Source organism: Phyllostomus discolor, chromosome 1 (assembly GCF_004126475.2).
Source record: "Phyllostomus discolor isolate MPI-MPIP mPhyDis1 chromosome 1, mPhyDis1.pri.v3, whole genome shotgun sequence".
Classification (NCBI taxonomy): domain Eukaryota; kingdom Metazoa; phylum Chordata; class Mammalia; order Chiroptera; family Phyllostomidae; genus Phyllostomus; species Phyllostomus discolor.
In genome coordinates, this window is record NC_040903.2 from 161,254,090 (window position 1) to 161,268,251 (window position 14,162).

Genomic DNA, 14,162 nt, shown 5'->3' on the forward strand with positions numbered 1-14,162 from the left:
ACAAAAATGAATTCTTCCTATTATCTTCTCAAAATTTACTAAAAAAAATAATAAATAAAAGTCAAGCATGACCTACAGGTCTCCACAGAAGAGAGAAGGCCAAATTATCTAAAACATATATTCCTAGAGGATTTAAATGGAAAAACAAGGCATTAGCTTCTGTACCAGATGATCCTATTACCGATCTGCTTCACCTCTATTCCCCCCTATTTCTTAGAAATCACTGTTAAAACTGTATAAAAACTCCCATTGCTTCTGGCAACAATGGTTCTACCTCACTCATCCTCCCCACACCACTCCAGGCACCATCCCTGTTCCTCTTCCTTGGTCTTTGCTTCTGTGCTCAGGCAGCCGCATTTTTAGATGCCACCTCTTAACTCAACTGCCTCTCCTTCAGTTACTACTTCTTTCCCGAACACCTGAAGTCAGGATATGAGTTTGTAATTGTATATTCATTCCATTAATTAGCAGTTATACATATAGTTTTTTATCTCCATATGTGATAAGCTTCTTGTAGCAAGACCAGTCTACCATATTTTCTGACCTTCCCATTCCCACCCCAGTAACTGAAGTACACATAGCAAGTATTCAATAAACACCTTCTGAATGAACAGATGGGTAAATATGGCTAAATACAAAAGCAATGATGTTTAATTTGGAGTAAAGGGGAATCATAACCAAATATGTCTCAGCTGAACAATCCTCAGAAGTAAATTCATTTTTCTAAACCCACTGGAACACTGCTACTTAATCTACATATAAATCAGATTTGAATGGTTGGAAAATGTTGAGGAATAAATATGTAACAACAAAAAAAGGGACCTGCCAGGCCCTCTCTAAAATCTTTCTTCCACAGTAGTGTAACTTTAGAAGGAATCTATAGTTTTGCTAAGGTCCCAACTGGAATCATAAATGCTGGCAACTGTATGGGGCTGAATCTCAGTGACCAACTGGATTGTGCACTATGATAGGCTTTGCAATTCTCTACTCACTGTGGCTCACGCATTAACTCATGAAAGGCAAGAAAAACAATCAAGAAAACAATTCACTTAAAAATAGTCCTGTGAAGAAGGAGAGCTAGTGTTCCAGATATAAAAGACAAGATGAAAAGAACTGAAACAGTTGCAGAGGATGCATAGGTGAGATTATAGTTATGAAGTTTTACAACAAATTCAGGATTTAAATCTCAAAAATGCCAAAAACCTACCATATAACACTGTTCCCTGCTTTTTACATATAGCCCTACAGAAGCATCTTTAAGAGAAACCACTCTCAAAACTAAATATAAAGCAAATCCTCCAATTAGGAGAATAACTAGTAATGGCTTACCTATCAAGTAAAATACTCTACACCATTCCATGAAAAGAGGGAAAGGGTAATCTTACCTTCCTGGGAAACAATCTCCTGTGGCAAATCATCAATAAAATCTAAGTGCATTTCTATTGGTTCCTCAGCTCCCAAAAGATTGTGGTCCACAGTTAAACGGCCCTTCTTTTCCTCTCTCTCTTTCAAAATAACCTAAAAGTCATTACCAGTCTTTAATTACTGATCACTCTTTAAGTATTTACTGAATAATTAAAATGTTTACTATTACATAGGCACAGTGGTTCACTTAAAAATGGACATGAGGATTTTGGATGGCTAGGTGTTTAGCTGGCTACATAAAAACTGACTAGCAAAAAGTTAAATGTAATTTTAGTCACCATAGCTAAAGGAGGTACTATATTCAAAATAAAGAGAGGCAATTATGCTCTGTAATACTACAGCTATCTACCACATCTCCTTCAGTCTTTATACTGGTTCGCAAAACCTAGAGTTTACCTGAAAATAGATGAAATAAAAAGCATGGAAACTGGGTCATACAGTTCCCTTAGATTTACATTTGCCAGTCTTCAATTACTTGGACAGGATTACCTCCCTTTAATAACAACACTGAGTTAAACAAAGCAGTGTTGTTATTTATCACCTTAGATGAAGATGATGAGGGTAAGGTTTGCCTAAAATTACATAACAAGCACTGAAGTTAGTATTAGAAACCATAACTTCTCATTCCTAGTGTCTGATGTTTTGGGGTGCTAAATGTTTTAACTTTTTAAAAGATCCTCCTATAGAAAAAATTAATTCTTTAGAGTCCTGTTCAACATAGAAAGATATGCAAGATGCTGATGACACATCCCCAATCTCAAATTAACTACTTATGGCCTTTACGATGATGCCTATGAACATTTCACAATAATCTGTTGGCTAAAACATGACATTACTTTTGCAAAACAGACTGAAACCTTTATTTATCCTGTAAAATAAACATCCCAGATTTTGCTTTACCTTTTTAAGTGCAGTGGGCCGTTTTAGTTTTACAATTTCCTTCTCTTTTCCTTTTTTTGCTTTAGAGGAAGTAATGTCCAGAGAATTAAAGGATGTCAAACAGGGCTGACTTTTGGTTAAAGGCTGTCTGTTAGTAGAGTCTTTAGTGTGAAAAGAAGCTGCAGTGACCACTAAAAACAAACAAGAACATTAGTTTTACTACTACAGCCAACTCTCCATACATAGAAATTTTCTAATGCTAAACCTAAAACACGAGGACATCCTCTTATGGAAAAACAGACATCAAATTGTCAGAGCAGCACATGCCCATGTGGTGTCCCTCAGTACAGTTCTGACCCATTCTTTTAGTCCCATATGATAAAGACAAAGACAATGCAATTAATTAATTCAGCAATCCAAAGTAGGGATATTTAAATTGTTAGTTCTACTCTATTGCAGGAACCATCAAGCATCTCAATTCTTGCAACTGGTTTCCAATCAGAATCGCTACACCTCTGACATTTGAGAACCCTGCATGTCCCCTCATTTTACTGAATCTGCCTTATGTAAGAGTCACCCTTACATGTAGTCTCTCACTCCTCTCCTCATTTCAGTCTGTCAGAGAACAATGAGCCCCTCTCCCCCTACTACATTCTCCAGTGGCTACCCCCAAATCCTTTAGCAGTCCTAAACCTTTAATCTCAAACCTCTCACTCTAACACACAAGCTTTCCTGCTACTGCTCTGAGAAGATACTAGGTTGGCCAAAAAGTCTGTTATGTTTTATCCATATGATGACTCTAGTAGTGCTTAGTTGTCTTTAACTTCATTGGGAACAATTTTATGAGACTGTATTGTGACAGCTGTCATATCAGCATGCATTTAAAAAACTAACATCAAAATTGTTGAATTTTTGTGCAGCCATTTTAATACTGAAAATGGAAGATACACAATATTTTTTGCATATTACACTTTATTATTTCAAGAAAGGTAAACACAACTTAAACACACACAAAAAAGATTTATGCAGTTTATGGAGAAGGTGCTGTGACTGGTAAAATGCATCAAAAGTGGTTTGTGAAGTTTCTCAGTACCACTGACCTTTTGGCCAAATAATTCTTTGCTGTGGGGCTGTCTGATGCATTGGAAGATGTTTAACAGCACCCCTGGCCTCTACCCACTAGAAGTCAATAGCAGGAGAGAGTCAACATACTTGAAATATCCAAATCAATAGTTATCCATGAAAATAAAAAATGTTTCTTTTATTTTACAGAAAAAATGGGACTTTTAGGTCAACCCAATACTATCCAATATAAACTCATAAGCCACCTGAGAGGAGGCAGCAGACATCCTTACCCCTGTCCAAAGCTCACCAAGCATCTCTGAGTTTATAATCCCATTTTAGGATTAACTCCTCAAGGATGTTGCTCCATCCCTTTTCCCCTACATCTTCCAAGTTCCTTATTAATTCCCAACTCTTTTCCCTAACTCCCAACAAAACGAAAATCTCCTCTATCTGCCCTGACTAGTATGACTCAGTGGGTTGGGTGTCCTTCTACAAACTCAAAGGTTGCCAGTTCAATTCCTGGTGAGGGCATGTGCCTGGGTTGTTGGCCAGGTCCCTGGGTTAGGGGCATACAGGAGGCAATCAATCAATGTTTCTCTACCTCTCTTTCTCCTTCCCTTCCCCTTGATCTAAAAATAAATAAATAACATCTTTAAAAAATAAAGAATAAAATCTCTTTTATCTAAAAAACAAACAAACAAACAAACCCCCCCCCAAACCAAACAGGCAAATCAATAAAACCCTTCCACTGACTGGCTTCCCCTCAAGCTAAGGTACCATCACTCCCCTTTCCTTCCTTGTTAAAGTTCTCAGTAGTCTGCGTTCTCTTCACTGCTTCCCAAATTACTGCAGTCTGGCCTCTGTCCTACCCAATTTCTTGAAACTGCTATTGTCAAGATCACATATAACCTTGCCGTTGCTAAACCTCATTCTCTTGAGTCTTCATTCTATTCTTGTTTTTTTCACCACTTGGTACCCAAAACCACATCCTCTTCCCCAAAATTCTAAATCTGCCTTCTGTAACTTAACACTCTCCTATTTTCAATGTGTGGTTGCCTCTTGAGCACCCCCTACTGAAGACCTGGCCCAAAACCCAGGCATGTGTCCTGACTGGGAACCCAACCAGCAATCCTTTGGTTCACAGGCTGGTGATCAGTTCAATAAGCCACACCAGCCAGGGCTCACTCTCCCACTTTCTTACTCTTTCTCAAACCTATTTCTCTGACTCTTCTTCCTTTTGTCCTTTAAATCTGAGCATTCCACAAGGCTTTATCCCTGAAGATATTTTTTTCTAACTTTTATTTCCCCGAAAATCTTATGTATCAATATTTCCACAGCTACAACTGTCTCTATTTGAAATGCACTGACTTCTAATCTAAACTGCACATACATACATACATACATAACTAAAAGTTACATGGGAACCAGCAGGATCTCTTTAATTAGCACTTCAAATACAACGAAGCCAGAGTCTGTTGTTCCCAATAGAATTCTAGTTTCATGATCCTTCTTTTGTTAGGTATCATTCCAGTCTTTACCACTACCACAATTCTTCAAGCCAGAGAGTCTGGAGTCATCTTTGATATGCTTGTGCAATCCATCAGGGAAAAAAAAATCAAACCCAAAAAAACCTATCGATGACTTACAATCCTTTCACATCTCTAACATCATCTCATCCTGATTTGTGGCTTCCCAAGAAAGTTGTCTTCTTTGTAATTAACACTTCCCAATTTAAACACTGGTGACAGATTAGAGATTAACCTCATTTCTATTGGTCAAGAATCCTCCTCCCCTTTCAAAGACCAGTCTAAATGGTATCATATACGAACATTTATGTTTTTTATTATTTTTGAATATAGTGTCTTTCTTATTTATTTATTTATTTTTAGAGAGAAGGGAAGGAAAGGAGAAAGAGAAACAGAGAAACATCAATGTGGTTGCCTCTCATATTCCCCCAACTGGGGACCTGGCCCGCAACCCAGGCATGTGCCCTGACTGGGAATCAAACCAGCAACCCTTTGGTTCGCAGGTTGGCACTCAATCCACTAAGTCACACCAGCCAGGGCTGAAGTCATTTAATGTAACATCCTCCCAATACCTTCCTATTGACATAAGTCACTTTCTCTTCTAAAAGTTCATAAAACTTTGCTGGTTATCTTTTCTTAGGTGCTAGTTTTTATTAGTCATTTATGTATATCTTTCTCACTGACAAGAATATAAACATATTTTAATATCTGTAATCTCAGTTTCTGACCCCATGCTTGCATGTAGATCTTTACATCTGTATATATTAACATTTACTAAGTGAATCAAAGCTGTAACAGTAAGCCATTCGAAGAATCACAGGTCAACAATCTCATCTTCATAATAATCAGTTAACATTTACTGAGTGATTATAATCCACACACACTTCTAAGCACTTTACATATACCATCTCATTTATTCCTCAAAACAATCCTGAAGAGTTACTATCATTACTTTCATTTTAATGTGAGGAAATTGAAGTATAGGAAGGTTAAATAACTTGCCAAGGGAACAGATGGAAAAACAAAATTTAAACCCAGGCAGCTCAACTTCACGTCCTGCTTGCAGCCACTAGGCACACTACCTCCAGAGTACTGCTAATTCAGTTCCATCCCCTACAGCCCTTTCTCTTAGTGAGATATTAATACCACTCCCTAAAGCCTAGTAAGCATTTAATATTATTTTTACTAATAGTTACTAAAAGCTAAGTTTTAACCTGGATAGGTGATGAACTATAGATTTAAGCATTTTGCAAATAGGATTAAAGTCATACACTGCTACTTATCTTTTTATCTAGATCCTTTTTCAAGAAACAGAAACTTTAATCATGCCTCTCCACATCTGTGCTGTTTGGTTGGTGCCTTTACCTTCCCTTTATCTTATACCTCATATTCTAAAACAAAGACTATTGAAAAAATGAGGAAGCACATCAGAGCTGCTGAGCTCTAAATCTGACAAGGTTTGCTGAAATACAAGCTACTGTTTCAGGAGCAAGCTAGATCATATTCATTCATATTCTCTCTCTCTGTCTCTCCGCGCCCCCCCCCCCCCAATTTAAAACTTAGAGAACCAAATTACTTTTGTTATTTCAACCTTTAAAAAAGAAAAAAAAAAACTTGGCTGGTTGGTTCAAAATGTACATCAACTGACATTTGAACAGTGACCTGGAATATTGAAGGGAACAAACTATACTGATATCCGAGGAGAGAGAGTTCCAGGTAAATAAAATAGCACTCAGAAAGATACTGAGCAAGGAGCATGCTGAGCATGCTGGGTGTGTCTATGGAACAGTGAGAGAGCTAACTGGACTAGAAGAGTATACCAAGAAAGAATGGTGATGAGGGTAGAAAACTAATAGGATAAACTAAGACATGGACTTAGCAGGGCTCTGGCTTTACTCCAAGTGAGATGAAGAGTAGTGGGGTGATAAAATCCTCTGTGTCTATGTATGTCTGTGTATAATATATATGCAGTATACTCAACTGATGACATGTTTATTGATTTTAGAGAGAGGAGAAGGAGGGAGAGAAACATCAAAGCAAGAGAGAAACATCGATCAGCTGCCTCTTGTATACACCTCTACGAGGGACAGAATTTGCAACCTGGGCCTGTGCCCTGACTGGGAATTGAAGCAGCGACCTCTGGGTTTACAGGATGACATTCCAATTGACCCATACCGGCCAGTGAAAATCCAGTTTATATTTAAAAAGATCACTCCTTATAAAAGGGACTGGGATTAGGGGTAAGGTAAGGTTGGTGATAAGTAAGAGGCTACTATAGTGTGGTGCAATGGGGCTACTAGGGTAACAGGAGAGGAACTGGTGATAGGACTCTGGATTTTTTTATATACATATGATTTAGATTAACAATATCCAAAAATAAATTACCAAAGCCAAATAGCAAACTGCTCAGACTAACGGTATCACCTGTATATGACAGAGGTCTGGTGTTAGTAATCTGCCGTGCTTTCATAGCTTGTTGTTGTTTTTCCAGAGCTGCTAACATGTCCCCCAAGTCTAGCTGCACAGGTGTCTTACTCTTTTTTCCAGCTGCCTTTGATAAAGCTTCCTGCAAGGTAAATGAACAAAAATTTTTTTATTTTTTTCTGTATGAAAGTGTGGCAATTTCAGATGATTGCACTGTCACTACTCTCCACCACTGCAAGCCTACTGAATAAACTAATACATTTGTTCATAAATATGAATATATGTACCTGTAATTTTTTTTGCTCCATACTTATTTCTGAATATTCTTGAGCTGTGGCAAGGGCTGCTGCTAAAGCTTTCTTCTTCTGACTTTTTGCACGTTTAGGAACAGAGGTTGTAATGGGAATTGGAGTCTGAACTATATTGATTGGTGAGTTTTCTGGTAAGTCATCCAACTGTAATAATCAGAAAAAATCATTTGTCAGTGATTCCATGAAAATCTAATAACAAGAAAAGACGATCAAGAAGGTGGGATATACCACCGAATAACCAGACTAGACTCTTCAAAGAACAATGTTATAAAGAACAGAGTGAGATGGTGGGTCCACTGTAGACTGAAAAATAAAGACAAAACAGCTCAATGCAGTAAGTAAGTGATGCTCGTCTGCACCCAGGACTGAAAACAAAATAACTCCAAAGTGAACTTTTGCAACAATTGGGGAAGTTTCAGTATGGACTGTGTGTCGTATGATGTTATTTAATTAATGGTATTTTCTCATGCATAATGAAACATGACTTTCCTAGGAAAGTGTCTTTGTTCTGGCTATGTTGAAAAGAAATATTAAGTGTTGTATACTATGCTGCCCCACATCCTTATAATTACCTGTAACATTTTTTTCAACATAGCCATAATTCAAAAGATGTTCACATATTTTGCTTATATTTTTTGAAAAAAGAGTCACTCACTACTTTTGAAGAAAGTTTCTGCTGAATATTCTCTTCTTTAGCATTTCCATTCTCATTTAGTTCTCGAAATCCATCTTCATCCTGAAGGTTTCACATTTCAAATAAAAACAGTTCAAAGAAATAAACTCTTAAGACTTTTTAATGCTTCTTAAATGCTGAAGAGTAATGAAAAATGAGGAAGTAACTTTTTTAGTACTAATATTAAACTATTTACAGTCTTAAACATAGCTAATTTAGTTATTCAAGGATGGGTACATATCCACACAGATCCATCCTTTGGATTTCTTCATCTACTATTCAACTTTTATTATTAATAATTCTACATTGATATGGTAGCGTAATAGAAAAGAAGTTCAAAAAGGGTCTTATCACATTTCAGATAATTTGGAAAAAATTTAAACACATGGCCTAATATGAAGTTCAGCAATATATTACCTGTCCTGTATTACTATACATACCCATCACAGTTTAAAGTTAAAAAAATAAAGAAAAATTCAAATTTCCCATTCAAAGTAATTTCTTAACCAATATCCTCCTTTACATTGAAGATTATTTCTAGTATCTTTAACTAAATGTAAGTTTGGGACTAATCACATGGTTAAATGCAAATAATAAATCTGCCACATGTACTGTTTTTGATAAAATACTTATGATGCATTCTCCAGTCTTTTAGGTCAATTATCAAGCTTATCCAGTATAACATTCATCTCTAGCACCTGGGCTCAAGCATGTTTCCAGCTTAATCTTCATCTATTCACCTATTTTGCAGAAACTATGACCCAATAGAAATGATTTACTTAAATGAGTTACCTGGATGTTACCAAGATGTTGTTTAGCATCTTGACACAACTCATTCTTTCAAATCTATTCCAAATGTTTTTCCTACCCTGCCGTGAGTCCAAAGGGACTTGTGTCTCCTTTGAACTCCAACCACACTCAAGCAAACATTTGGCAGTATACATATCTACATCCTACTACAAAGCAACCTCCATAAGGGTAGTACGTTTATTCACTTCAATGTATTGTTCCAAGTACCTTACTTTGACACACATAAATAGGCCTTCAACTAGATGAATAAATAGAAATACTATAATTAGAATATAAACTTCCTGCCTGTTAGAAAACAAAATTACTTTTCTTCTTTCTCCAAGACTCTCCTAAGAAGCAGCACAAATGAACTAGATTGACTTATTCAAATCTGAAAAACCTGACAAAAAGACTGAATAACAAAAACTATGAAGAAAGTTTCATATTAGGTGAAATCCACATAAAACCAAGTCCTACCCTACATGTTATCTCAAAATGACAAATACCCATGCAAAATTTTATAGAAATTAATGAAGTCAATGTTAGACTAACCATACAGGGTAGGGCAAATACAGGTTTATAGCTGTTCGTATGAAAAACAAGACAATAATATATCATAATACAAGAATAAACCACTTTACTTACTAATAACTATAAACCTACTTTTTCCCAACCCTGTATATAACCAAGACAAAAAAAATCTAACTTTTAGTCCTGGCTGGTGTGGCTCAGTGGACTGAGTGCTGGCCTGAAAACTGAAGGGTCACCCGTTCAATTCCCAGCCAGGGCACATGCCTGGGTTGTGGGCCAGGTCCCCAGTTGGGGGCATATGAGAGGCAACCACACATTGATGTTTCCCTCCCTCTCTTTCTCCTTCCTGTCCCCTCTCTCTAAAAATAATAAATAAATAAATAAATAAAGTCAATACTTCTAAGTAGTTTATAATCTAACAGAGTTACATATTAAGACATAAAAGATATTATAATAGAAGATAATTCATTTTGTAAAGGGAACCTCTGCTATAACAGATTTCAAAAAGAGTGTGAAAAAATACCTCAAAATATAAAGACTCAGAATTTGGGTCATTTCTATGGGACTGACTGGGGTTTAACTGCTTGTCTTGTCTCTTCTGCAAATTCTGTCTTCTTTCTGAGGAAGTACTATGTCCTCGGCATCTGAATCCAACCTAAGTAAAAAACCATGGGAAAAAAAACCATGTCTTATTATATTTAAGTAAATATTTTATTGAAGTATATATAACATACAGAAAAGTATACAACTCAATGAATTTTCATAAAAGTGCATAATCTATTATAAAAGGTTGAAAGTTTTGAGAAATAAGGTCTTTATACGGAAAATATGAAAATGTGATAATGCATGTCACTCTCCCCACCCCAAATATGAAATGTTTACATTAGTTTTATTCAGAATGGCCAACACTGGGAAACAACTCAGATGTCCTTCATTGGGAAAAAGTGAAACTCACTGTGGTTCACTCACCCTATGAAAACACAGTCAGCCACAAAAAGGGATGAACTACTGATATATCCAACAACCTGGATAAATCTCTAGAGAACAGTGCAAGTGAAAGAAAGCCAATCCTAAAAGACTATATGAGTTCATTTATACAACATTCTTTTCTTAAAAATGATTTTATTTATTTTTAGAGAGAGGAAAAGTGAGGGAGAAAGAGACAGAGAGAAACATTGACATGTGAAGGAAACATCAATCACCCGGAGACCTGGACTGGGAATCAAACCAACCTTTTGATATGCAGGATGATGCTTAATCCACTAAGCCACACCAGTCAGGGCTATACAACATTCTTGAAATGGCAAAACTATAGCAAGTGGAAACATGTTAGTGGATTCTAATATCCACTAATAAGGAGAGGCTGGTAGGTTTGGGGAATGGAAGGGAGTGTAACTACAAAAGGGCAACATAAGCGATGAATCTGTTCTGTATCTTGACTAGATCAGTATCTGGGTTGTGGTACTATTAACCTTAGATTTTAAAAAAGTCTTGAAACATCAGTCTATAAAAACATAGCAGAAAATACAAGTGAATATTTGGTTTCTCAAAGATGTTTTAAGTCTAAAAATAATCAGAAATTTTAAAAGGGAGAATATTTTGACTTAAAAAGATTCTACACGTCAAAAATGAAACAAATACATGCTTAAAAAAATGTAATGGTCCTGGCTGGTGCGGTTCAGTGGATTGAGTGCGGGCCTGTGAATCAAAGGGTCACCAGTTCGATTCCCAGTCTAGGGCACATGCCTTAGTTCGGGCCAGGTCCCGGTCCCCGGTGGGGGGCACACAAGCGGTAACCACACACTGATGTTTCTCTCTCTCTCTTTCTACCTCCCTCCTTCTCTCTAAAAATAAATAAATAAAATCTTTAAATTTTTGTTAAATAGAAAATATAACAAAATAATATAAATTTTTTTTAAATATAAAAATATAACAAAACATCAGAAGTAGAAAAGAAAGCAAACACTTTATACAACATCTGTGTCTAGGTCTTATGGAATGGACAGTTACAAAATAAACAAAACTTAACATACTACATGTATTTCCATAGTTTTGTTGTTGTTGTTGTTGTTCTTTCACCATTTCTCACCACTTTTGAGGCAGAGAGAAAATATTTTTCTATATCAGTATTACTTCCTCTCCAGTGGGCTACTGATACCAAAAGTAACAGTACTGAGGCTGCAAAACTGGGTCTAAGCAGATACAATTTGAACATAAAATTCCAGTACTTACCCAAACATTTTATAGATTTTGTTTAATCTTTTTAAACAATTCTTGTTTTAGCTCTTTTGCTTTTGATCAAATAAAGCTACACTGCCTCACAAGCCTGCAAGTAACGATGACTTATTTCTGCAACAACCACAGGGAAGAGGGCATTATTCCACTTTTTCTCCTGACACCCTAATTAACATTAGGGCACATCTGTAGTACAACTTCACTTTAGGGAGGAAGAATAGGCAAGTATTTGGTCGATTAATCTGTTAATAACTTTCTCTTATTTCAGTTTATACACAGATCTATTCAAATAACCTTAATTCCTTGACTAGATTTAAGAAAACCAGCAACCTATCTACAAGTTGAAAAGGAAAAATACTGACCAATATACAACTTCCTGATTTCATAGGCAACCGATGCAGGAAGACAGTTACTGGAAGTTTGTGACAGTATATAATTTGCTCTGCCCTACTGCAGCCAGACCTCGCTACCCCAAGGTCGGGAAGCGGCTCAATCTGGCCATGGCATGGAGGCAGTCATCACTATGGCACTGCAACAAGCACAGTGTGGCTCATGTTTATAGTCGAGCAAAGTCACACAGGCAAGGCTGCAGTCCTGAGTTCAAAGAATTGATATTTAAGGCATTAAAATTCTTTATTTGGATAAGTCAGCAAAGTGAAGCAGGATTGAAGGGCATTCTATTTTATAATTACAAAGTATTCAAATATATTTCTTAAATTAAAAAAGTAGGAAATGGTACAAAATGCAGCCATATATACACCACTTACTTTCAACATTTTGTCATTTTGTTTCATTACTTAAATAATACTTTTACTGGCTAAGCCATTTTAAAGTTACAGATATATTTTACCTTTAAGTAATTCAATATGCATCTCTAAAAGTTAAGAATACTGACCTTTAAAACCATTATATCATTTATAGTAATTCTTATCACACTACTCAATTTGTCCAACCTAATTCAAATTACCTGTGAATTATTTCTTTGTTCAGTCTGCCTTCCACCTCTAGAAAATGTCTGATTTTTTTCCATCCAAGGTTTTTTCTGAGTTGCCTGGCAAGTTACATTGGGCCAATTTACACCACCTGTAACAAATGAGATTTAAAATATGATTTCCTTATATAAGATGCCCAAACCTACATAGCTCCTTAACTTTGTGTGCTGAAGTCTAGCCACTATAAACATAATAGTACACATGTTTCTATAAACTTTAAGTGTTACTCCAGTTCTTAGTAATGTAAGTGTTATACCTCTGAATTCCTCTAGAAGGCATTTTTTCAATTTTATCAGCAAGACTGTACTTTCAATTTAACTTGAATCTCTTTAGAAGATTTCTAATTTTTTGTGACATCAGCAAACTTCATGCTTAAAAGCAAAGCTTTGACATGGACAAAGAAGAAAGTATAGCAAAAACACTATGCAGAAAAATAAGTACCTGTACATACAGATGATTCCACATTCTAAAAATAGAAACAAAAATAACAATTATTTTCCCCTTCAAAATCAAAACCATATACTTTGCAAATATTTCATAATTTAGTCTACTATGAAGGATGCTTATTACAATCTTAGAAAAAAAATATGTCTCCATAAACGAGTATTTTTCATATTAATAAAACATATAAAATGTTTGTAACCATCGCACTACCACAGGAATTGTTAATGAAAATAGATACTTAAACTTCAGCAGAGGTCACAAGAATAATACTGACACAGAGGACTGATAAAGAAATCAAAGCAACGGTACATACATTCATGGGGCCAGACTCAGTTCGTGAAGCCCCCGTGGCGGGTTGGTTGTTGCTGTGTTTGGGACTGCAGTAGCCACTATCACTGTCAATGTCAGCTTCACTCGCTCCCTGTTCACTGGAGGATTCAGCGGTAGGGTGGGATGCTCTCCTCCTCCTGCCTTTGGACTTCCAAAGCACTGTGGCAGAGCTCTCTGAGAGAGACTTGTTAGCGATATCTGACGGGAAATCTACAAGGCAAGAAAAAATGTGGCAATTCTTTCGTGAGGGCCAAATTGATAAATTCTTGTCAAATTAACATTAAGGTTGTAAGAAAATAAAGATTCAACTTTGTAAATGGTGAACACTTTCTGAAAAGATCAGAAGATATTCCTGACAAGTTGGTTTATAATATGCATTTATTATGAAGAGAATAAAATATTAGTATAATTAAAATAAAACAAACCTCTATTACCCACTTAAGAAAGAGAACATCACCGGTCCTCTGAGGTCCACTGCGTGCCCTCTCCACCACTGCATCCTCTTCCTCCCTAAGAGGTTACTTCTATTCTGAATTCT

At 36.2% G+C, this 14,162-nt stretch overlaps 1 protein-coding gene across 4 annotated transcripts in view; it reads right to left on the reverse strand.

Moving 5' to 3' along the window:
- SECISBP2L (SECIS binding protein 2 like) overlaps nucleotides 1-14,162 on the reverse strand; it is a 48,247-nt gene that overhangs the window by 16,358 nt on the left and 17,727 nt on the right. For all 4 annotated transcript variants that reach the window (XM_028505513.2, XM_036033310.1, XM_036033315.1 and 1 more), the window contains 9 exons: nucleotides 13,608-13,834; nucleotides 13,292-13,316; nucleotides 12,826-12,941; nucleotides 10,147-10,278; nucleotides 8,286-8,366; nucleotides 7,607-7,774; nucleotides 7,320-7,461; nucleotides 2,326-2,495; nucleotides 1,386-1,518 (listed from right to left, as the gene is read on the reverse strand). In XM_028505513.2, coding sequence (XP_028361314.1) covers nucleotides 1,386-1,518; nucleotides 2,326-2,495; nucleotides 7,320-7,461; nucleotides 7,607-7,774; nucleotides 8,286-8,366; nucleotides 10,147-10,278; nucleotides 12,826-12,941; nucleotides 13,292-13,316; nucleotides 13,608-13,834 — 1,194 coding nt within the window. The remainder of the gene's footprint in view (nucleotides 1-1,385; nucleotides 1,519-2,325; nucleotides 2,496-7,319; nucleotides 7,462-7,606; nucleotides 7,775-8,285; nucleotides 8,367-10,146; nucleotides 10,279-12,825; nucleotides 12,942-13,291; nucleotides 13,317-13,607; nucleotides 13,835-14,162) is intronic.